This window comes from Bombyx mori, chromosome 12, assembly GCF_030269925.1.
Source record: "Bombyx mori chromosome 12, ASM3026992v2".
Lineage (NCBI taxonomy): Eukaryota > Metazoa > Arthropoda > Insecta > Lepidoptera > Bombycidae > Bombyx > Bombyx mori.
This window is the reverse complement of record NC_085118.1, coordinates 11,982,396-12,008,490: the sequence shown is the minus strand read 5'-3', so window position 1 is coordinate 12,008,490 and position 26,095 is coordinate 11,982,396. Positions and strand designations below refer to the sequence as shown.

At 39.2% G+C, this 26,095-nt stretch overlaps 3 protein-coding genes across 11 annotated transcripts; 2 read left to right on the top strand and 1 right to left on the bottom strand.

Annotated features, from left to right (window-relative positions):
• The first annotated feature begins 522 nt into the window (after positions 1-522).
• Positions 523-4,150, top strand: LOC119629248 (uncharacterized). Its single transcript, XM_038014435.1, has 4 exons — positions 523-1,129; positions 2,340-2,437; positions 2,720-2,736; positions 4,039-4,150. Exons 1-4 carry the CDS (start codon positions 523-525, stop codon positions 4,148-4,150), a joined length of 834 nt encoding a protein of 277 aa, XP_037870363.1.
• Positions 3,633-5,777, top strand: LOC101743934 (mitochondrial basic amino acids transporter). 2 transcript variants are annotated; one of them, XM_004926488.3, is made up of 4 exons: positions 3,633-3,831; positions 3,913-4,161; positions 4,387-4,451; positions 4,565-5,777. In XM_004926488.3, the coding sequence occupies exons 3-4, from the start codon at positions 4,418-4,420 to the stop codon at positions 5,413-5,415; spliced, it is 885 nt and encodes a 294-aa protein (XP_004926545.1). In that variant the 5' UTR covers positions 3,633-3,831; positions 3,913-4,161; positions 4,387-4,417; the 3' UTR covers positions 5,416-5,777. The 2 variants fall into 2 exon arrangements, with proteins under 2 accessions (XP_004926545.1, XP_021203925.1); XM_021348250.3 differs by lacking the exon at positions 3,633-3,831 and having other exon boundaries at positions 3,950-4,161; positions 4,665-5,777.
• On the bottom strand, positions 5,618-26,095 carry LOC101744176 (kelch-like protein 10). 8 transcript variants are annotated; one of them, XM_012690673.3, is made up of 13 exons: positions 25,902-26,095; positions 24,009-24,172; positions 23,009-23,260; positions 22,255-22,519; positions 22,019-22,183; positions 21,344-21,577; positions 21,008-21,200; positions 19,927-20,072; positions 16,043-16,260; positions 14,536-14,716; positions 11,763-11,909; positions 10,001-10,085; positions 5,618-5,886 (listed from the first exon to the last, which is right to left on the bottom strand). In XM_012690673.3, exons 1-11 carry the CDS (start codon positions 25,989-25,991, stop codon positions 11,781-11,783), a joined length of 2,037 nt encoding a protein of 678 aa, XP_012546127.3. In that variant the 5' UTR covers positions 25,992-26,095; the 3' UTR covers positions 5,618-5,886; positions 10,001-10,085; positions 11,763-11,780. The 8 variants fall into 8 exon arrangements, with proteins under 8 accessions (XP_012546127.3, XP_021203920.1, XP_021203919.1 ...); XM_021348245.1 differs by having other exon boundaries at positions 24,009-24,175; positions 25,902-25,958; XM_021348244.1 differs by lacking the exon at positions 25,902-26,095 and adding an exon at positions 25,656-25,895 and having other exon boundaries at positions 24,009-24,262.

The window sequence follows — 26,095 nt, the reverse complement described above, 5'->3', positions numbered from 1 at the left end:
CTCCACCCGATTTTGGCTTGGCATTTCAAAAATCTAATCAGCCCTCATCAGCACGGTTTCACGAAGTCTAGATCTACGTCAACAAACCTGACATCTTTCATTAACGAAATTGCCGTTGAGGTCGACAGGCGCTCGGCTGTTGATGCTGTGTACACCGATTTTAGCAAAGCGTTTGATCGCGTGAATCACAGAATCCTTTTGCAGAAGCTCTCTGATAACGGCATCGCTGAGCCATTGCTGAGCTGGTGTTCATCGTATCTCTCGACCCGCCAATCAATGGTCGTAGCATCGGGTTTTTTTTCTGACCCTTTCTCGACACCCTCTGGCGTGCCACAGGGATCCCATCTCGGTCCTCTATTTTTTAATATATTTATAAATGACATTGGTGATTGCTTTCACCACTGCAGACATTATCTGTTTGCGGATGATTTGAAGATTTTCAGGGTTGTAAATTGTGCGTCGGATGTGATATTCCTGCAGAACGACATTGACCGCCTGGTTTCATGGTGTTCACGCAACAATATGGACCTCAATCCGGCCAAATGCTATTCAATTCATTTTTCCAGAAGAAAAACTAGATCTCACTACAACTACACTATAAACCATAGCATCATAAAAGAGGTCGATAGTATTAGGGATCTCGGCGTAGAAGTTGACCGAGAATTAAGATTTCACGTCCATATTGAGAAGATCTGCTCGAAGGCTTTCAAGTCCCTCGGCTTTGTTTTGCGGAACAGCAGGGACTTTACTAGACCGGAAACAAAAATATTACTATACAACTCTTACGTTCGTAGCACTCTGGAGTACTGCAGTGTCACTTGGAACCCTTTTTACGACGTGTACAAAAAGAAGTTAGAGAGGGTCCAGAAGCGTTTTCTGTGGCACCTTGCTTTCTCCTGCAATGTTGCTAAAACCATTCAGAGCTACCCGGCTAGGTTAAAGTATTTCCACATGAGCTCTCTTTCGGAGCGGAGACGCACTCTCGATCTATTGTTCCTGCATAAACTTGTTAACGAAGAATACGATGCCCCTGATCTCTTATCTCTTCTGAACTTTAACGTGCCGCTGACGTCGACAAGGGCCTCGAAGTTGATGGTGTTCAGGGTTCCCAGATTCTACACCAACCTAGGTAAGAACGCGCCTCTCAGCAGACTAGTTGGGGAATTAAATAATTTGCATAACAAGTATTCTCTGGACGTTTTTGCTGGCACTGTTGACAGTTTTAGACGAGAAGTCTACAGCCTTGCTCAATGAGTTTTTTCAATTAAGTAATAGCGTATTTGGTAGTAAATGTGTATTAATGTAGGGTCTTCATGTAATGTTATATATAGTTTTTCTTTGTTTTTTATATAATGAACCGCTTTTTTTTTATGCATGCAGTCGGTACCTGTAATTGTGTTAGCATTTAGTGTGAAATCAATGTATATGATACCTGTAATGTTCTGTGCTGATGTATAACATGTTGGTACCCAATAAATAAAATAAAATAAAAATAAAATAAAAATACTTAAGTTAGGCCATAGATGATAAGCTTCTTATGTCTTCTTTTTTCTAAATGGCAATTTACTTCAATAGCTGTGTGCATGTGTGCCATTGTCAAATCCTTTAAAAATTTTGAATTATACAATACATAGGTACATACATACATTTATTCTGATATTTGAAAAATGAAATGGAGCGAAATGAGATGAAGTTGTTTTATTTGAGACTGTAATCATCTAGGATGAAATTAAATGAAACGAAATGAGATTAAATGAAATAAAGGCTCAGTACATACAGTGGTGGTTATTTACTAAGACTTTAGTAGACTATTTGAAGGGACCCAAGAAACCAATTAGAGTGAATTTGTTTCATTTTCCCAAACTTTACATTTCCTCTTAAAGACGTTTAAACCTAAAGAAACACTAAATTAACAAAAACAATTCACACAACTTTGTTCCTCATTTCCCGCCAAAAAGCCAGATGATAAACTTATTCCGTCTGAAAAAGCTTTAGGTCAAGGCACAGACATACATTTACTACTTTTTTATTTATTACTAAGATGACCTCACGGCTCACCTGGTATTGAATGGTTACTTACGGCAGTTGATGCTCATCAACCATGTTAATGCCTCCGCCTATAATGACACATGGTTCTAAGTCTAAGTTTTTTACACTACATTAGCGGCCCCATCCTACAAATCGAAACGCATTACTGCTTCACGACAGAAATAAGCAGGGTGGTGGTATCTATCCGTGTGGGCTCTCAAGATGCCCTATTTTTCCGGGCCGGAGGCCGAACAACCCTTTACGAGGCCACCGCGCCTAACGGAGATCGTATCGCCACGCATAATCCGCAGCGAGCGCATCTGCTTCCAGGTCCAACGGAGGCGTACCAGCGAGCACGCACGCTGCCTCGAACGAGACGCTGCAGTACCCGCAAGATGCCCTGTCACATGTAATTACGAAAATAATATTTTTTTAATCCTTCACCGTGTAAGTCACACACACGTATTCTTTTTTAAGTATGTACATATTTCATCAGGAAAAATTGGTACTGCTACTATTGCGAGCTCTGGCATTGTGGAACCGCTCCAATGTATCGTCCAACGCCCTAGGCCACGATGTCTTAAAAAAATTAATTTAATTTAAAAATTTAAAACCTTCATATATTGAAAATTTTTAGCAAACTATTGTTCCGATTTATCGTGTTGTGAAAACTGTAAGCTATAATTTTCAGTTTCAAGTATTGAACAGGTAAAAGAAATGCGTTTTTTTTTAGAATTAAATAAAAAAAGTTAAAAGTACATTATCTGATTAAAAATAATAATAAGTGCTATATTTATAAAAACTTAAAAAAATATTCAGCCTATTAAATTTTACGGTTCTACTTGTTAGTGATCTACTTGACTTCAGTTTAGTAAGGTTCAGTTTAGTAAATCTGTCTATCGGCTACTAAACCAGAACTCTTGGTACTTAGGTATCATAGTAAAGGGGTCCCTTTACGCAGTAAGCCCGTCCGTGGCTTCGAGGAGCTAAATTCAAAAATATTCAATCGACCTATTCGGCTATAAAGACGTACTCAATGCATGTTCAAGAATGAGAAGAATGACTTCCACGATGTGGGAATAGCGTCGTGTAATAAAAAATCAAACCAGCAAACACTATATTTTGCGTTATTATTGGTGCTAAGGCATCTATAAATGCCGCACGTGACTGTACCACCATCCTGCCTATTTCTACCGTGAAGTAAGGCATTGCGGTCTGAAGGGTGATGCAGCCGTTGTACTATAAATCTAAGACTTGGACCGCATGTTTCAAAGTGGGGAGCGGCATTTACATTAGTGGGCTTTGATATCCATTCAACACCAAGTGGCCCGTGAGCTCGTCTACCCATCTAAACAATAATTAACAGAGCCAACCTCGTCTTTGCATTTGTGGTTATATTTTTTGTCACCATTTATGTTTGTGATATATTCCTGTAAATTACAATGTTGGTAATAAAGTGTGTATAAAACACATCTTATGAGACGATCCCAAAGTATCATATAATTAAAAAATTATCGCGAGAAGGGTGTGGCAATGCAAACAAGTTACAATAATAATAATTATAAAGATATGTATTTATAGTGTAGCGTTTACTTGTGACCAAAGCTTCAACTAATTTCATAGCACTGATATCGAAACTGTTGATAATTCATACTTTATATTCATATTCATCTTTCTCGAACTATTGACAAATACGAAAATTCAGTGATTGTTTACTTGAAAACTTAATACATGAACTGAATATAGGATTAAAGGCGAAACTTTGTCTTCATCACTAATTATATTATTATTTTTAATCATGTCGTATGTACTTTCTTAGCTGTATCATTAGCTGTGAACATTAATGATGAAGGTGGTAGGTAGATAAATATATTTTGTTTAAAGACGTATGTTGCCCCGGAGATAAGGGCGGTGACCCCGAGTGATAAGGTTGTCCAAGTATCACAAGCTGATGGTCGGTAGAGCGTTTCGGCCGGCGATCTAGCTCTCATACGAGACACATTCGCTCAGAAGGCTGGACCGTCGCCGGACCCCGGACGCCGACGCTCTCGACTCCAATATGTTCATTGGCATCACATCAAGTGGAGACAACGTCAACTCCCACTACGACTACCTGATTTGAATTACGAAACGGTGAGTGCATTTTGTTTTGATTGAAATCATAGAGCTACGCGATCCGGTCAAATTGACAAAGTTCAAGTAAATAGTCACATATCTGTGCTATAGATATCGATATTGTGTGTCTTCGCGCAATGTAACACGAGATGGACGCATGATGGTTCGCTATGCAATTGTTATCAATCATTATAATATATTTATTTATGTACTTGATTATTAATGAAAATAATTTATTTTTAGGCACCATCGATTGAAAACAGCTGCACTTAAAATGGCACTAGATTTCGTTGCTGGATGTATTGGAGGTGAGATATAAATAATAATGTCAAACCAATTTTGATTGTTATGCAATTTTAATTTTGAGCAAAATATTTTTATAGAAATACATACAACAACTACACAACCAAAATATTTCCAGGTTGTGCGGGAATCGTAGCCGGCCATCCCTTAGACACCCTGAAAGTACACATACAGTCGGGTAGAGGCAGCCCTTTACAATGTGCAAAATCTCTTCTCAGGGGCGGTACGATCAGCAACATATATCGTGGTGTATGGGCTCCACTAGGTGGCATAGCAGCTGTTAACGCAATTGTTTTTGGTGCATACGGAAACACCAGAAGGGCTCTATCGGAACCAGATTCATTAAAGACTCATGCTATGGCGGGAGCAGCAGCGGGCGCTCTCCAGAGTCTAGCTTGTGCACCTGTAGAACTTATTAAAACTCGGCAGCAGCTCGCCAGTGCCGGCGAGGGTATGCCCAATGGAGCCTGGGCTGGAGCGAGACATATAGTAAAGATCGGAGGATTTAAAGCTCTTTTTCGGGGACTTGGAATAACGGTGGCACGTGACAGCCCAGCGTTTGCGATTTATTTTACCTCATACGAGGTTATGACGAGAGGTGATAAATCGGTATCTAGAGTGTTCACAGCGGGCGGGGTGGCGGGGGCACTTTCCTGGGTGATCTTGTATCCGATAGATGTTGTAAAATCACGTTTGCAAGGCGACACTATTGGTAAATACTCTGGTGCTTGGGACTGTTTCGTGAAGTCGATCCGTTCTGACGGATGGCGGTGCATGACCCGAGGCGTGGTTGCTGTGACGCTGCGAGCTTTCATCAGCAACGGCGCGTGCTTCACCGCAGTGGCGTGGACCGAGCAAGCCTGGCAGCATTGCTCATCGGACTCCGCAGTCAAAACGCTGGCACAGGCGGCTGTTATCAGCGACGCAGTGCGGCACCACGAAAGTCCCGACTTACGATTTGACATTTAAAAATTGAAATCTCCTTGCAACCCCGTCAACGTAAATGTGAATTTGTTTTGATCCTGGGTATGTTCACCAATAGGTACCCAAACTATTACATGTTTCCACTGGAGGCCAAGTGTAATCTCAAGTTGAAGGTTTTTAAATGATTATGTAAAAAAATATTTATTAATTATTTTATTATAGCGTCGATAAGAAAACAAAACACCAGTGATTTTTATGTATCGTATAATTATCAGAACAATTTTTTGTACAATTTATAAATGACTCCAAAAGTACAAGATAACTGACATTAAGAATATTCGTTATAAATACAAATGCCAAAAACTAGAGTAAAATAGATTTACAAATAAATGACTGTTATAATTTTATTAACTGTTTTGTTCATCATGATTATAATCTAATAACCCGGAACATTCGCTGTCCTAACATTAAACCACAGTACTCGTACAACACATTTTGGAACTGGATATTGTTTACCTGGAATGAAATGAAAGTTATGAATCATAATTATTATGTACAAATATGTACTTAATTCAACAATAGTTTTACGGCTCATTCCCACGTTTGTTATTTTTGAAATTTCGACATTAAGACTTCACAGTTTTTGTAGTCGCAGATTTTTTCATAGTTTGTTGCGTCGCTTCACTCAATACACGTAATTCCTCTGTTTCTAAGGGTGTGGAGTGCAAATTTATTTTTTATGATACTAAGATATCACAATATAGCGTACTTCTGCCGCAAAAATGTTCAAGCTTTCCGGTACAACTTAGATCTGAAGGTAGGACGCCTTTTCGTAGTGACTTTTAAATGCTTTAGTAACCTTTTAACACCAGGTGAATCATGACCAACCAAACCAAATCAAACATCAACCATTCGTTTAGATCAATAATAAATAACACAGCACAGACAGACAGGACAAATATACGAAGCTTTCGTTGGACATAAAAAGATATAAATACTTATTAAAGCTTTCTTTTTGTATCGTTGTAAATTTATTTCTTGTTAATCCAGTCATACCTCAGTTATATAAGTAATTTTGAGAATAATGAGGATTATTTTGTAGATAAATGATAAAAGAAACCATGCGATTCCCGGCATAGAATTATCGGACCGACCCATTTCTTCGCGTGGATATCGTAAAACGCGGCTAAGGGACTTTTTGGCCTATTTTTCCCCCCTACCTATTCGCTAGTAGCCTAAGGGGTTATTCCAGCTACGCCCAGGTAGGTGAGTTCATGGGCTCAGCCTGAGAGAGCTCGCTAGCTCGCTAGCACTAGCCGTAGCAAGAGCAGTGCTTCGCAGAATCTACCATCGGATCGGAAACGCGACCTCCTGAGAAGACCTGACTAGAAACTCAGTGGGCTATGTCTATGGGTTAGTTCGCTTGTCGAACCCTTTGTCGTAATCGACGAGATCTACAAGCACGGTAACCGGTGCTTGAGGGACCTAAAAGCACGGAAAGTGGATCCAGAGGATCCGACAAGACATCTTGCGGGTGACGGCGATTTTTCGTTGTCCCTTCGCCTGCCCTCAATAAGTAATTAGCGGCGGCCACGATAAGAGGATTATCGTGTCGTGCCGCTTTGTCGAAGTAGCGTTCTGACGCTACCTTAAGATACTTACGTATCGGTTCTAAATTTAAATCGTTGTGAAGGTCGACGTTCCTCACGTAACACAGTGCTCCTATAGTTATCCTGCGGAAATTGGATTGAATGACCTGGAGGGAGTTTATGTGCATGCGGGCCGCGTGAGTGAGCACTACATTTCACCACAACCCAAACCGGTGTACAAAAATCTTATCATAATCTATTTTAGATTATAAAAGTTGATATCACATTTTGATCAGCGCTTGAACAATAAGGTTAACTAGAAGATAGATCTAATGTGTACATACTTAATGTATGTACACATCAGATTTGTAATCAATTTATTATAAATCGTATATTTATTTTATGTACTTCATTGCACCATTGAAACACTAAAAATTAACAAAACGCTATCTTCTTACATTACGGATAAAATCTCCGATATTTAAAGTGTAATCTTAGTACTCTTTCTGTATGGAATTGAAAATATTATATAATAAATTGGGTGTACCTCAACTCATTGGAAAATTTAGTCTTATTTCAAAGTTTTTTTGCAACGTTTAATACTAAGCATTTTTTCCCCGTGGACCAAAAGTGTGGGCAAAGATTGTTTTAAGAGCGATAGCGACACTGCTTTTAACGGAGTACTGATAGGAAAAATCTTTATCTATATTAAATTTAACGTCGACAATTTTTTTATCATTCACATTTTAAACTAAACAATTTAAATGTCCAGTAGATTCCAATTATATGTATGTATTATTAGTTTGTGAAAAGTTCGCGAACTACAAAAACATTATCTATAGGTTCGTCCGACCGGATAGCGGACAACCTTACGACCCTTATAAGAATTATGCAAAGAACAGAATTACTGAATGATACAATTACATTCAGTTTACATTCAGTTCAGTCGTCGTGGCCTAAAAGATAAGACGTCCGGTGCATTCGTGTTGAAGCGATGCACCGGTGTTCGAATCCCGCAGGCGGGTACCAATTTTTCTAATGAAATACGTACTCAACAAATGTTCACGATTGACTTCCACGGTGAAGGAATAACATCGTGTAATAAAAACCAAACCCGCAAAATTATAATTTGCGTAATTACTGGTGGTAGGACCTCTTGTGAGTCCGCGCGGGTAGATACCACCACCCCGCCTATTTCCGCCGTGAAGCAGTAATGCGTTTCGGTTCGAAGGGTGGGGTAGCCGTTGTAACTATACTGAGACCTTAGAGCTTATATCTCGAGGTGGGTGGCGCATTTACGTTGTTAGATGTCTATGGGCTCCAGAAACCACTTAACACCAGGTGGGCTGTGAGCTCGTCCATCCATATAAGCAATAAAAAAAAAAAAAGTTATATTATGTATCTTTATTTTTAACTGAGGGAGGCGTATCAGTTCACGACCCACGAGACTTGAATGCAGGAATAACGTTCCATTCCACGCTCCACATAAATATCACAGTTGTCCCTCCAAACTGAACTGCATATGTAGCTGCTTCACGACAGAAAGGGGCTGGACTATTGGCCGAGTCCGTACTAACTCGTAATGTAACACATATTAATGGGATACCGTAATGGGGAAACAATAGAAACGGGACAGAGTACTTAGAACTTCCCGAAGTGCCCGGGAACTTATTTTGTATTAGACGGACTGAGTTAACGAACCACCCGATACTACGATTTTTAAATATGTTCTATGTACCCAATCATCTATTCCGTTTCCGTAAATACCGCTCGCATGGATTTCGCGAGGAGGATTCGTAGACGCCATGTATTGTGTAACTGTCATCGAATACATCCATTCTGTTAATTAGCAGGGCGTCACGTGCACAAGCAGATACTCCACTTACGCGGATACTCCAGATACGTGGTTAAATTACAATTAAAATTTCAATCTGATGTCGCAAAGCAGTTAAAGTGTCTATGGAGTCTGGTAACCACTTAAAAACGGCTGGGCCGTAAGTTTGTCCACCTATCTAATGAAAAAAATTACAACTATACTATTAAATTAACAAGACCTACGACGATCTTTATACGTTTTGCAAAATATAGAAAAGCTACTATTTCTTTCTGGAAATTTCTAAATACATTTTGTAAAACAGCTTATCTTTAGTTTATTACTATCACCGTAATAATATTATCACGATTCACGACACTAACGTCGACACGATTGTGTCGTGTTGTGATTTTTGCAACTTTGTTGAATGAACGAGCGATCAATTTATGAGATTCATATTCATAGTTCAATTAACAATGATGTTTTTTGTGTTTTTATTTATAAATAAACTATCTGGCATCGCCCGCCTGTACCATACTTTATGCTCGTACTTAGCAGTGAGATGAAAGGTAGTAAATTGAGTAGGTGCAATTATTATTACTCTATCTCACATAAATTGCAAGCAATGCGTTGATTTTCTCTATTTGTAGCATCTTGTATATTTTCTTCAATTTAGTCGCGAACATAGCTTAATTAAAACACGTTTAAAATATTGATCTCATGGTCTCACTTCGTTCTTTAGTATTAAAGTACAAAAAATATTAAAACCATCGGGAATAGTTTAAATTAAAAACCGACGCTTGAAAGGCAAACGTGGCTACGCGACAATAACTGCTTTGTACATAAATGATAGGCAATACCTAACCATATTCGATGCGCAAAAAAAATATATTTCTAGGTCTATTAAAATCATTTCAATCCTACAGCTAGATTCGTTAAAATAGAATTTTTTTCAGGTATTTCAACTGTAAATTAGTCTACTGTAAAGTTCACGCATTGTCGCTTAGTCACGTATGCCTTTCAAGCGTCGATACAAGTTTTTTTAGTCAAGTCTGCGATCCACAGAAATCTTAGAACTTGGGATTTCCCATGTTTGTAAAATTCACTTTGTTTTAAATTGCCTATTTATTTTGTTACAAACAAATACTCTTTTGAATTTCTAAATGACTTTGGCTATTAAACTAATAACTAATCGATCATAATGAGGAAACAATACGAGGCTTATTACCATGGTCCTGAGCAGAAACGAACACATTGCTGGATATCCGGAGGTAAATCAGATCTTGATGTTGCGTTTTGCAAAGCTTCCAGTTCTAGATCAATTTAAAATCATAAGATTAATGGAGATGCCTTACATTATACACACATACATATGGCTGCTAACTTTAAGCTCATAGTTATCAACAATTAGCATCTTCTAAACGCAATCGTAAACTGACATCTATCCATAGACGTTTGTGAGGTCAAATGAAAATCTATAACTAATAATACCACACTCTATAGAGTTTGCAGTTTTTTTTTATTGCTTAGATGGGTGGACGAGCTCACAGCCCACCTGGTGTTAAGTGGTTACTGGAGCCCATAGACATCTACAACGTAAATGCACCACCCACCTTGAGATATCAGTTCTTAGGTCTCAAGTATAGCTACAACGGCTGCCCCACCCTTCAAACCGAAACGCATCACTGCTTCACGGCAGAAATAGGCGGGGTGGTGGTACCCACCTGCGCGGACTCACAAGAGGTCCTACCACCAGTTGGTGACTAGTAACGCTACCTTAGTCGGAGTACTGGTTCGTATTGTAGTCGTAATTGTTTATTGCAAATTAATAAAGCTTCGTGTGTCGGCGAACTCGCCGCGACCTTATTATAATATTTTAGGCTGGTAAATGTCCCGTGGCACAACACGTGAAGTGTTGCGTGCGATTACAAAAGTTCGCACACCTTGAACTTAGCCATGATAAGTGCTAATATTTATATTATTAGACGAAAAAGCTTACACGACCGAAGGTACAGCATACAGCAAAGTGTCATCGTGGCCTAAAGGATAAGACATCCGGTGCATTCGTATCTAGTGATGCAACGGTGTTCGAATCCCGCTGGCAAGTACCATTTTTTCGAGTGAAATACGTACTTAACAAATGTTCACGATTGACTTCCACGGCAAAGGAATAGCATCGTGTAGTAAAAATCAAACCCGCAAAATTATAATTTGCGTAATTACTGGTGGTAGGACCTCTGTATGGGCAGCCGTTGTAACTACACTGAGACCTTAGAACTTATATCTCAAGGTAGATGGTGGCATTTACGTTGTAGATTTATATGGGCTCCGGTAACCGCTTAACACCAGATGGGCCGTGAGCTCGTCCACCGATATAAGCAATAAGAATTTAAAAATAAAAGTTTTCATGTATTAAAACAATAACTTCCTAAAATAATGTGCTAAATTTTTATTATTAACGAGGTTTGATTTTATTGTAAATGTGTGTGACCATTTTACATAATTACTCCAATCGAATCTAAACCAAACTAAACTAAAATTTTGGTTATGCACTCTATGGTATGCTTTATACGGTTGCTCCCTAAAATAAGTTTTAGTTTTCTTGACCTCTATAGACAGGCCTAATTGGTATTAAGAACATCAGGATGCAAGGATGAGCCAAGGAGGAACCATCTCACTTAAATATTTCGAAGCAACCCTGCATTCCAGTTTGATCGGTAAGACAGTCGTTTTTTTTTTGTTTTTTTATTGCCCTTGTAGGCTGACGAGCATACGGCCCACCTGAGGTGAGTGGTTACCGTCGCCCATGGACTTCAGCAATGTCAGGGGCAGAGCCAAGCCGCTGCCTACCAAATGTTTTGTAGTACAATAGAATCTTCGACCTCCTATGTCAAGGTGGGTGACGGCATTATGTTGACAATGGATTCCGTAACATCTAGGTGGGCTGAGCGCTAGTTCGCTCATCCACGACGATATAAAGGCAGTCTTACCATAGGTTTATTTATTTATTATTCTTGTTCCATGGGCTGCGGGGGAAATGGGGGTGGAGGGGGAGGAGGCGCATCGTTGTTTGCATCCTGGTTCTCCATCAAGCCAAGCTGTTCAAGCATATCATCGTTGTCTTCTATGAGATGGACCTGGTGCAAACGTCGATTTTATGAAAATATTTTGTGTATTTATTTCTATCGCGAAACAGTCATTCTTTCCGGTTTCCGACAATAACCTAAATTTGCAATAAGGCGATGGGGTAGCCGTCCGTCGTCTACTTAAAGATGTCCAATCGGATCCTCCCGATCCACTATCGGTACTTTTAAGCACAGTAACTACCGGACACCGTTCTCGTGTTACTCTTCGAACGTGACGAAGAGTTCGACATGTAACCCATTTTGCACACAGCCCACTGAGTTTTTCGCCGGATCTCCTTAGTGGGTCTCGATTCCGATTTAATGAAAGCTTCAGCGAAGCGCTGCTCATGTGTGTCAGCAAGCTTATTGCCTAGGTGGTTGGACGAGCTCACAGCCCAGCTGGTGCTAAGTGGTTACTGGAGCCCATAAGCATCGACAACGTAAATGCACCACCCACCTTTAAGTTCTAAGGTCTCAAGTATAATTACAACGGCTGCCCCACCCTTCAAGCCGAAACGCATTACTGCTTCACGGCAGAAATAGGCAGGGTGATGGTACCTACCCGTGCGGACTCACAGGAGGTCCTACCACCAGTCGTTTGGCGATCGTGCTTTTCAATAATTCCTTTTACCCATAATCGCTCTTGTACTCGCGGTGAAGCCAGAATAGCTCCTCGTGGCTATAGGTATCAAAATGTCATTTTATAAATAAAATTTACGAATGTTTACCAATAAAATTTAGTAAAAATATATAGCAATACTAGTTATATTCAGGTCACGTTCATACAAAGCTGTGAACGATGCGTAGCGAAGATAGCGAAGTGAAACAAAAAAATATATAGTTTTTTTGCAAAATAGGCAGATGAGCATACGGCCCACTTAGTGGTGAATGATTATCATCACTCATGGACGTTAGCAATGTCAGGAGCATGGTCAAGTTGCAGCCAAAAGCTGCATCATCAACCTCTACAACTTATAAAGTACATTAAAAAGCAATCATTCCTTTGCTTAAACGTGCATATTTGAGTATATTCATTTCCCACTTCAGCATTCGATCGCAATCGCTTTTTTTGTACTAGATAAATATATTGATTAGCATATTTTTTTATTGCCTAGTTAGATTAACTAACTAAAGACCCACATGGTTTTAAACGGCTACCAGAGTCTGTAAAAATAATCACGTTTTCAGCCATCTGCCTTGAGGTATAAAATCGTAGTCTCAGTTGTATTATGACGTCCGTAACCCCAGTTACTTCTGTTCGTAGAGGCCAATAAAAAAAAAAAACATGTTTTTGGCAGTAATCGCTAATTATTATATAATCGATTTTTTTAGCGCGCAAATATCGGACGGTCAATTTTATTTCAATGCTGACCTAGTTAAAATTGATTAGTTATTTGATGTTTTTTTTAAATTAGCTAACCGTACACAACATATGGGTCGTACTATCTAAAACAGTAGATATATAGAGTAGACAGTTGGATTGTATCATCAACGAGTACAGCAGAAGGAAGCATAAAAATTTAAGAGCCATATTCATTCATGCCTAGTTTAAAAGATATCCACGGACACTCGTCAAAAAGTTCACATAGGTTATTTATTATAATCAATATAAAAATAAAATGAAATATTATGATTGTGTTGTTGATGAAAACAAGTAATTGCCTTATCTAAACATAATTTTCTCTTCAATAATATCTTTAATGCGTTGTACGAAATATTATGCTATTAATGGAATAAAAGTTATTAAACGCTATTTATTAGTTGACCACACATAAAACTAAACAGACTAATTTACTGAAACAACGAAACATATTGATAACCCCTAGATAAGTTCTGATTGTCTCAACGTGATGTCTTAATTCAAGACGAAGTTTGTAGAGAGTGACCGATTTTAGTAAGTTCATCTATTTTCGCGAATTCTAGATATTATAGAAACGATTTACGATTTGTTAAATTCGCCAAAATTTAACTTCTCTAGTGACGTTTTTTTTAAAGTACATATAAATAATATAAATTTGATTTATTCTTAATTGCGATTTGTTCATTTTAGTTATATAGAAAACAATTCAATAAATAGTCTTACATCTATAACCTAATATCCATGCATGTGCAATATATCATATAATATCTATAATTTAATATAAATACTAATAAAAAGTGTATCTTGCTATCGATGATCACTTGTCTTAAGCCCGTACCATCGATCCGATCTCTATTATATATGTGACCGAGTTAATACTAGAAGTATGTTAATATATAATATTACTAGCTGACCCGGCAGACTTCGTAGTGCCTCAATCGATAAATAAAAGACCTAAACTTTTGTATAAAATAAACTTAAAACAAACAAAAGGAATTTTGATATTTATCTACCTTTTAAACCTTCTCTGGACTTCTACAAATAATTCAAGACCAAAATTAGCCAAATCGGTCCAGCCGTTCTCGAGTTTTAGGGAGACTAACGAACAGCAATTCATTTTTATATATATAGATAGATAGAAGAAGATTACATTTATAGTTAACACTATAAATGTAATAATATTATCTTTTTAAATTATATCCTGAATAGGCGTAGTATTTTTAACAATCATTGAAGGTTTCCTTTGCCTTTCGAATGAATATAAATAATGAAACTTACGTCAGGTAGCGTGGGTCTGTGTTGTCCTTGACGAGCCGTCTCCGACAGCAGGATCTTCTGTCGCTTCTCCTCCATGAGTCGCTCTCGATGCTTATGTATGTAATCGTACACGTTCGGAAGGCCCATGATCACACATGCCGATAACGCCGAACGATATATGTTCATATCTGTCGCTTCATACCTAAGATTATGAATGAATGTAATCATATCAAATTTTATATAATATATATTTACTAGATGTAAACATACACTTAGTTGTCTCGTTCACAATTCGAGACGTCGTGTTCGAACGGTGTATTGAATTGTTTCCTTATAGTTTAATACATTTTATATGACACTGTGTTCTAGGTGTATGTTTTTTGCCTTTTTAATGTATTCATCCTGATCACGCAGGAGCAAGTCACCGTCGTGGCCGTAGACACGTCCTTACGGATCCATCACATCCAATAACTCTTGCATTAGATACCTTCAGCTCTAACACTAGAAGCAGGCTTAGGGGTCCCGGTAATCAGTAACCGTACTCGTCGAACTCGACAAAGAGGTCGACCTGCAACTTAACCCATGCATCAGCCCGCTGAGTTTCTCGCCGGATCTTCTTAGCGGGTCGCGATTCCGATCTGGTAGTAGATTCATTTTGAGACATAAGTTCTAAGTCTGAAATTTTACAGTACAACGGCCCCATCCTTCAAACTAAAAGGCATTACTGCTTTACTTCTTTACGGCCGAGATAGGCAAGGTGTTGGTACCTACCCGTGCGGACTCACAACAAGCCCTACCACGAGTCAAAACGCAAATTATATTTTTTACGGGTTTGATTTTGTTTACACGACATTCGTCCTTTGTCGTTTAAGTCAATCGTGAACATTCGCTTAGTACCTACGTATTTCATTAGGAAAATCGATACCTACCTACGGGATTCGAACATCGGCACAGTCGAATCCCTCTATACAAAGGCACCGGGCGTCTTATATATTAGGCTATGACGATTTCGAATTCTATTTATTATATTTTGTAGTACAAATTATGATTATGTAACATGAGATATACTTATGAATTAAGAATGCTCTCTATAGAATATTGTTCATTGTTTTTTTTTTTTTTTCAATGACAATCTATTCCGTTTTGCTAGTGGTGTACGTACATTTTCTGTTCATTCAACATTCCACCAGAAACATTCCTTCGTCTGCTAAAAACTGTTTCACGAACGGCGAGTTTCTATAAACGAGAACTGGTGGTAGGACCTCTTGCGAGTCCGCGCGGGTAGGTACCACCACCCCGCCTACTTCTGCCGTGAAGCAGTAATGTGTTTCGGTTTGAAGGGTGGGGCAGCCGTTGTAACTATACTGAGACCTTAGAACTTGTATCTCAAGGTGGGTGGCGCAGGTGGCGCATTTACGTTGTCTATGTCTATGGGCTCCAGTAACCACTCAACACCAGGTGGGCTGTGAGCTCGTCCACCCATCTAAGCAATATAAAAAAAAAAAACATTAATCAAATATTGACTCACCACTCGTTCGTCTTCTCGTCGTAGCACTCGACGTGGTATATAGTGGTGACTCCATTGAAGCCGCCGATCGCAAAGATCATGTCGTCAATGACCTCGATGGCAAAGTTGCTGCGGGGATTGTACATGTCCGGCACGGGCGCCCACGTGTTGGTCGTCGGGTCGTACACCTCGCCGCTGCACATCCTCGAGATACCGTTGAAGCCTCCAATGACGTAGACCTACAAAGAAAAAGGCATTTGATTAAAACCATGCACATGCAACCCTCCTGTAACACGTAGATACATTCCTACGGGTGATGGGAGAGATGTGCTCCGCACTAAACGCTTCCCTCTCCTCTTTGCCTTTTGGGTTGTTGAGTGACAGGAGGAGGTCGGTTCGATTCCGACACAATCCGCCAGAAAAAAAAAAGAATACATTCCTACAAACAGGACCCTGAAACTGCGATACTTTAAGACAAATATTTTGTTTGTATCGAAACTAGCGTCATCTCGTAGCGCATTTACCTAAACTTATATGCTGTTAAAGTTAAGGCATTTAATTACTGTATAAGTAAAGACAGAATTATGCTATGGAATTGGGCTATGGAATGAGCTCCCCTCCACGGTGTTTCCCGAGCGCTATGACATGTCCTTCTTCAAATGAGGATTGTGGAGAGTATTAAACGGTAGGCAGCGGCTTGGCTGTGCCCCTGGCATTGCTGAAGTCAAGAAAAAAACTAATGAATCATACAAGTATTTATTTGTTATGGACAAATTGATAAAATTTTATCAATATGTGGTTTCTGAAAACTTACAAAATCCTTTATTAATAGGTCCCGGTAATATGTTACTGCTATCTATCTACAGGAGCAAAGAGAAACTAATCGAAGCGAAGCCATCTAGTGGCCGACGCCCGTAAACATTTTTGTTGAGTGCTTGTGTTGCTTATCGATAACTAATTTATGTGTATTATCTGTGCCTACAAAGTCCCGTGTTGTGTGAAACCGTGTTATATGAGATTAGAAGACAGTAAAATTTTCGGTTATTCCCATATATTGTGCGTTCATAATACATAATGTAATTCTCTAAATAATTTTAAACAAAAATCTCGTTATCGTGTTGTAGGAGTACCGTGTTATGGGAAGGCTATTTTTATATGCAGCGGGTTATGATGTTCTTAAAAACCAAAAATAGTACATTGTGCACCAAGGGAGAAAAGTAGGACATTTCCTAGGGATGAGATGTCCTACTTTTTCCCGCGGTGCACATACTACTTTTTCTCCTACCAGGCCGAATGTTCGTGGAGAATCGGGCCAGGATCCAGGGGCAAAGCCCTGGCAGGGGGTAGGGGGGGCGGAGCCCCCTGTACCCTTAAAAAAACAATTTAACTGTTTTTTAATTTTTAAATAAACTACTACTAATTGAATAAGAACTGTCTGATGAACTCATCTTTGTTTAATACTTCAGTATTAAATTTTATTGCATTTTGTTTATTTCACTTTTACAGTAAACACAATATTGCAAATTACCCGAGCACAACAATGGCGGGGAATTTTAGGTGCGTGAGAGCAGACGTAGACACTAACGCGCATGCGAACTTGTCAGTATCCAGGGAGGAAAAGTTACACTTTCTTCCCTGTACAGCGGGACGAAAACCGAACTTTCGGCGTAGGTAGGAGAAAAATATCCTTTTAGTTCTCTCGACGAGCAGCCGAGATCATGGTGTATGATGTTAAGTGATTATCGAAGCACGTCGTCCGAGGTATGTGGTAAATTTCGAAGCAGAATACATTACTGCGCAGCAATCGAAAGCCAATGATGATGAAACTTATGATGGTACGTACTGGGCCCGTAATAATGAAACATACTTTAAGATAATGAGAAATCCAAATTCATTTGCAAAGTTAATAGCAAAGGGATATTTCGTGGGCTCGTAATCGACGCGAAGGCGGCTGATGGGGCCGTCCTTGCACAACAAAATACCTTCAACTTTTGCGCGATTACCAAGATTAACCATTACTACCACACATTTTGCTTCCCAGAATTCGTTTCCTAGGCGTTTTATAGCACTTATTTTTTTTTATTACCGTATAGGCAGACTATCATACGGCCCTGATAGTTAGTGGTTACAACCGCTCATGGACGTCAGCAATACCAGGGACAGAGCCAAGCCGCTGCCTACCATTTAATACTCTCCACAAGCCTCTTTTAAAGAAGGACATGTCATAGCGCTCGGGAAACACCGTGGGGGGAGCTCATTACAACGCCGGATGGTACATCGCAAAAAAGATCTCTGGAAACGCACTGTGAATGACCGCAGTGGTTCCAGGTAGTATTGATGAATTCTACTTCGAGAGCGGGCGGTACGATGGTAAAAACGAGATAATGGTATCATCTCAAACAACAAAATACAGAGGGAACCGAACTCCCTCCGCAGACGCAGAGAGAGATCAAACGATCCGTGAGAATGGGATTATCGACAATCCGAACGGTTCTCTTCTGTATGGAGTCAAATGGGAATAGCTGGTATTGTCTAATCCCTAAAATCAGCTATGACTGGAGAAAATGAAAGCTTTATGTCAACACGAATTTCGTTTTAAATACAATGTCAAGTTAAACAAAAACCGATCGATCTATTTAAAACTACAATACTTTTAAATTAAGTTGTAATTTTCATTGTAAATTACTAATTCAAATTAAAACAATCATGAGGCCATTGACGATATCTGTTTAATTAATACGTTTCAACGAGCAGTATAATTCTTACACTTTTTTGAGATAAGACTAGTGTTTAATGATCATTTACTTGAAAATGATTCGTATTCGAACATTCTCAACATAATAAAATTCAGTGTACATTGATAGATAACCCAAACAAAAATTACGATTTCTCCCATAATAATTATAAACTCACAAGTTATATTAATGGTCAATGTAGTTTGAAGAACGTAGAATGTATGTAGAAAATTTTGAAGTCGTCGTGGCCTAACGGATAAGACGTCCAGTGCATTCGTGTTGAGCGATGCACCGGTGTTCGAATCTCAGCCGGGTACCAATTTTTCTAATGAAATAACGTACTCAACAAATGCTCACGATTGATTTCCACGGTGAAGGAATAACATCGTGTAATAAAAATGAAACCCGCAAATTATAATTTGCGTAATTACTGGTGGTAGGACCTATTGTGAGTCCGCGCGGGTAGGTACCACCACCCTGCCTATTTCTGCCGTGAAGCAGTAATGCGTTTCGGTTTGAAGGGTGGGGCAGCCGTTGTAACTATACTTGAAACCTTAGAACTTATATCTTAAGGTGGATGGCGCATTTACGTTGTGGATGTCTATGGGTTCCAGTAACCACTTAACACCAGGTGGGCTCTGAGCTCGTCCTCCCATCTAAGCAATAAAAAAAATATGTAGGTATTCGTATTATTGATTGTAAATGTGATAGTGTTTAGTTTCGAAAATAGGTCGGGCAATAGAACGTCAATTGTTTTTTCACCCGTTTCCGCTGTCATAACATATTTTTTTTGTTAAGGAAGAATTACTGGTAGCCCGCAGGACTTTCCAGTTTCACTAGGACAGGTGGGCGAACGAAGGCTCAGACAGGAGGGATGAAATTTGCTAATAACTGCTCGAGCGCCTCCAAAGGAGACCTAACAACTCAAGAGCAGCTGCTCGCGAATGTTTTTTTTTTTTTTCAGGGTAAATAATCTCTAAACCTCTTTCATAATAATTATGATTGAGCAAATAACTTAATGATTAAAAGCTATCAAAAATAGTCAGGCAGCTCTGTACTGCCGCTCTTTTTTCTCAATAAACATACTGCTACTCGATTAAAATAATAGAAAATTAAAAATGAATATGTTTTAATTTAAAATAAAAAAACGCAATGAATATACCTAAATACCTTGTTGTGGTAAGCGATGCAGGACACGCCGGAGCGGCGCGACCTCATCGGGGTCAAATTCGTCCATTGGTTCGCTTCTGGATCGTACATTTCGACGCTGTTCATGCATTCCTGACCATTGAAGCCACCGGTTATGTATATCTTGTCTAGTTTAAGAGAAGTGCTGTGTTAAATTTTATTTTTTAATTCTTTATTCTTTACTAGCTGACCCAGCAGACTTCGTAGTGCCTCAATCGATAAATAAAAGACCTAAACTTTTGTATAAAATAAAATTAAAACAAACAAAAGGAATACGTCCGAAAATTGTTATTTTTATTTAATTCCGAGCTTTTTTATATTTTCTCACCTTTTAAACCTTCCCTAGACTTCCACAAATAATTCAAGACCAAAATTAGCCAAATCGGTCCAGCCGTTCTCGAGTTTTAGCGAGACTAACGAACAGCAATTCATTTTTTTAAATATAGATTAGAGCCATATACATATTAGTTTAAGTCGGCTATGTTAAATATTAGAACTTGAAAATTAAATAGATTTTCATGCTCAAAGTTAATCATATTCAAAATGCTTCAGGTCTCTCGATTTCATTCTGAATCTTAAATACAAACACACAGGTACGGCATATGGAGGACCGATAACTCGTCACACTAAATTTATTAATAGGTTTATCAGAATAGAAAAAATAAACATGTGTAAACCTAAAAGACCCTTAAAGAACCTTGTAGATAGAAGATCAAGCAACCCATAAATTGAAAACTGATCAGAATATTTTTTACTGTTGGTAGGACCTCTTGTGAGTCCGCGCGGGTAGGTACCACGACCCTGCCTATTTCTGCGGTGAAGCAGTAATGCGTTTCGGTTTGTAGGGTGGAGCAGCCGTTGTAACTATACTGAGACCTTAGAACTTATACCTCAAGGTGTGTGGCGCATTTACGTTGTAGATGTTTATGGGCTCCAGTAACCACTTAACACCAGGTGGGCTGTGAGCTCGTCCACCCATCTAAGCAATAAAAAGAATTACGTATACAAATACAAACAAACCAAATAAAAAAAAAATATACAAATACTTTGTATAAAAACTTACTGTCAAGTGAGGCGGCGCTTGCATCGGAACGTTGTGCATTCATCGGTGCCACCAGCGACCATTGATTCGTTCGATGATTAAACTTTTCGGCCGTGTTCTGTCTGTGGTGGCCATCGTAACCGCCCATTGCATAGATTGTCTCACCAACGACAGCAACAGACACGTAACAACGCCTTGCGTTCATGGGTGCAACCTATTATCACAAAAGTCTTGATTTGTGTCGATATTTTAAAGTAGGTTAAGGCTACTAATTACACGAACACTACTAAATAATTATTTATGTAAGATAAACGTGTTATTATTTCGAAAAATTACATTTATTTGCGAAGGACTTACCTCGCGCCATATTTTTGTGACGGCATCAAAACAGCGACACGAGTTGAAGTAGTCCATGCCGTCAAAACCGCCGATAACGTATATGCAAGATCCTAAGACTGCTGTTCCGTGGTAGGCTCGTGGACCAGCCGGATCCACTTCTTCGACTTTGATCCAGCGATCAGCTCTTGTATCGTAGGTTTCGATGAAAGCAGTCGGAGACCCACCACTCCATCCTCCAATGGCAAACAAGACCTGCATTTAATTAATTTAAACTAAATGAAATAAAGTCGATCGTGTTTTGGAACGAAGTTCCTTATGGGACGATGCGGAGGGGTACCATAACCGGGAAAAAAAGTCCGTAACGTAAGATTTTTATTAGTAATGCACACAGTGTACGACTTAACATGTAATAACCTACAAAAAATAACATATTTTTATCAGTCATTGACCACGATCTCAGAGCGTTCGTTTGCGCAATACAATAAGTCTTTGCAAACAACCGTGAAAGAAGTGTACCAAAATAAATTCGCACGTTACCGAATGACCGTGGGTTGTTGCGAACCCTCCAGTTTTATTTTCTTTATACCTCGCATAGGACTTAAAATTAATATTTTTATAATAAGGAACTTCGTTCCTATCCGGTGTCCCACGACACCTCACATCTTTTTTCTTTCATATATGTAAGAAGTATACCTCATGCGGCACTCTTGGTCGGGCTATTTCTGGTGTGGCAACTTCTCCATCTCTCTGAGCAATCATTTCCAAATCGTATAAGAACTTCAGCGTCTCTATTATAACTGGCCTAGATCCTTCATTCCCGGCAACGTATGGATGATCTTTAACATTCTCTAGGAAGAACTGAAACCAGAGACAACGTTTATAATTGGCTTCAAACGATGAGGCAGGATTTTAAATGCTTGTAACCTCACTTGCGTGTCGAGCAATCCCAGTCGAATGCTGCCCATTAATTTTACCGTGTGCTGCCATCGACCGTCTGGATCGTAATTGACCCAACGCAAAACGGATTCCCAAACTGCTTCCTCACTTTTAACGTTTAATTCGTCCTCCAATATAATAGAATTAAGTTCGTCCAGTGGCAAGTGAAGGAATTCGTCGCTCTGTGTTGCGACTGTTACAAAGTAACGCAATAAATACCTTCGTGCATCCGCTTCGAGTTTGTAACAGAAAACACGCCTGAAATATTTATAGTTATGGTAAATATGCAACGGTATCATAATACACAATTTACAATTTTATTTACAACCGGTCAATTATTATATCGGTTTCCAAATATTGTACAGGAACTAACTAATGAGATTTACGGTTGGTGGAACGCTTCGTGAGCTCCCAAAGTTAGGCGTCACCATTCTGCCAGTTTCTGCCACTAAATACTGATGCGTTCCAGTTTGAAGGGCTATCCCAGCTACGCCTGAACGGGTAGGTCAGCTCGCGGGGTCAACCTGAGAGAATTTGCTAACACAAGCCTTCACAAGAGCAGAGCATTGCAGAATCTATCACCGAATCGGAATCGCGATCCACTGAGAAGATCCGGCGACAAACTCAATGAGCTGTTTCTATGTTGTCGTTGTAATAGGTGCCGTTGTGTAGGTGGGCAGTGAGGTCGTTGATCCGTGTCAGCAATAAAAAAAGGTAAAGTAATCATATTTGATTGTGATTGTTTACCTTGCAAAAGTCATAATTCCAAGACAGTTTTTTGGGTTCAATGAACTTCTGAGATGATCGCAACAAAGCTGAAGCACTCCAAGGAAAGCGAGATAATCGGCTGTCATTAGGAGCTCATGTACATTGGTATCTGTGACATCGATACGGCGGAGGTAGGCGTACTCAATCAACAGCAGTAATATCTCAGAACGCACTCCGGATATCAATACGTCGCTTTGCTCCCGAGAATGAAGAGTTGTTGTGAACAGTGCCCTAGTGGTAAGTGAATATTTTAGAACGACGTATCTAAGTTTACGCATGCTAGTACTTGAAATTGTCTATTTCTACAGGACGAAATAACGTAATTGAAAGAAAAAGCTAAGCTGAAACTAAATGACGAAATCGAATAATTTACATTTAAATTTTCCAGAATCGAATTACGGTATCGTATCGTATAAAATTGGTACTACTGGTGGTAGTACGTCTTGTGAGTCCGCAACGTACCACCAGGTACGTAGGTACCACCACCCTGCCTATTTCTGCCGTGAAGCAGTAATGCGTTTCGGTTTGAAGGGCGGGGCAGCCGTTTAACTATACTGAAACCTTAGAACTCATATCTCAATCTCAAGGTGGCTGGCGGCATTTGCGTTGTAGATGTCTACGGGCTCTGGTGGGCCGTGAGCTCGTCCACCAATCAATGCAATAAAAAAAGGATAGTATGGTTTTATGAAAACACGGTAAAAGTGAAACTTTTTTTCACATTATAGACATTTAACTCTGACAAACAACATTTAAACACTGACAAAAACAAAAAAGATTGCGTGAAGCACTAGCTCAAAAGGGGTAATAGTCTACACGGTCAGCTGCTGCGAGCTATAGGGTCCGCCATATTGACCTTGGCTGCTCTGACGAGCGCCTTTCACTTTATCTCTACTCCGCGGCCGACCATCACGCGACATGCAACACACAGACGAAATTTTTTGAGAAGATGTAATAAAAGTTTCACTTTAAAAAGACTTACAGGAAGTATGGGCTGCAGGCTGAGAGTATAGCACGGTGCACGGGGAAGGAAGCGCCATCGTCAGCGCGCACAATAGCGTCGCATAGCAGACGACACTCGCGCAGTCGATGGAGCGCCTGCATCGCTGCCACCGACATGCACCGACCGGTTTCCCGACCCGCCGTCTGCTGTTGCCAGTGCACCGTTATCATCATCGTAACCAATAACGTGCTCATCGCCAGTATTACGATCGTTAGAGCCACTCTCACAATTCCCTAATAAAGTTTATCTCATGCTCTTATCCTGGATCTCCCACATTATTGGTACTTATTACAATATTAAAACATTAAAAACTATATTCGTAGTTTGCATTATGTTACGCTGTGAGGTTAGGAAAAATAATTGTTGAAGTAAAGTGATCAACTTTTTTTTCCTACCTATGCTGATAACCTTAAGAGGCTATTTCAGCTTCGCCCTAAAACGTAGGTGAGCTTGCGGGGCTCAAGCCCTAGCCCTAGCAAGGCCCTAGCAAGAACCGTGCTTCGCGGAATCTACCACCGGATCGGAAATGCGACCCACTGAGAAGATCCGACGAGAAACTCAGTGGCCTGTGTCTGTGGGTAGCGATCCACCATATTAGATAATAAAATAGAAAATATACTTTTATTGTACCATCAATACACTTCAATGAGGCATCAATCAGTTTACTTTTTCTCCTGTAGGCAGACACACATAAGGCCCACTTGATGGTGAGTGGTTACTATCGTTCATGGACATCAGCAATACCCGGGGCATAGCCAAGCCGCTGCCTTCTGCTGAGTACTTTCCACAATCCTCATTTGAAGAGAGGTATGGAAAATGTTACCGTCTTTATTATTAAATAGCGCGGTTCAGTAACATTATAAGAGAACTTTGTTTATATAACATTATGACTTTTAAATCGATAAAAGTTCACCTTCAACGAAAACACATTCTTTGTGTAGTTTCGTCTATACAGCGAACTAAAGGTCTATTCTGATTCCGACTGTAAATGCTATAAAGAAAATAATTGCTTGTACATATTATATTTATATAACCTGCTAATCTTGTTTTCGTACAGCAATTATTTCTATTTGAAGAGCAGAAATACCGTAAATTTCAATCAATTGAGACTTCAAGCTCATGTCGTAAAGTGGGATGCAGGATTCACGTTGTGGTCTATTAACTCCCTTAAAGACTTAACATCAAATGAATCGTGAGCTTGTCTGTTCGGCTACGCCAAATAATAGTCAGATAAATCTACGATGAAGGTCTGACGAGTAATAAAACAAAATACACGATTCTTATACCAATTCCTGATCAGTACCAGCTCTTAGACTTTTAAGTATTTTGTACTAAATCATTTATTGAATTCAATTTTTAAAAACCTACAGCTTTATAAAAACTCTTTATGTAAAATAATCAGAATGTAGACGTAGTAGTCAATGTTTCGAACAACCTGTTGTTGTTATTGTTGATAAACACGGGTCAAATCCAACCGACAACAATTTAACAATATAATAATAAAACACTAAAGAAAACAGAGTGACCCTTGAATAGGTTTAATCTGTTTATTCGTATCTATTTATTCAGCACTGAGCTTGCAACTGTTTTGATTCTCAATTCCCAATTCAGGACAATAAAACTTACATTGTTATTTGGGTCGTTTTCCATTTCTTTGCGCGTTCAGGTAAAAGACATCATTAAAATAGGTCACGTTTTCAAAAAAATCGCGTAACGAAAGTAACTTGTCGCGACACAAACGAGATTTAGTCAAATAAATTTTTAATAAAAAATAAAACCGTAAAAAATAACTCGAAAATAAATAATCAAGTCATTTGATAAAACATTTTAGGTTAGCAAAAAAATGATTTCAAAATGTCAAACATGTCACACCTTTTTTTTCCAGATGACATTGCTTGATAACAAGATTTTCATTTTCAGTGTTGGCTTTGTTGCCAAACTTGTGTTAAATAGCTTTTTCATTATGGGTGCTCTCGTGCTCTTACGAAGGAGGCCCGTTTTCTATTTCAGAAAACAAGGTTTATCTTTATTATTTCACAACGACTTGAATACAATATTAAAATGCA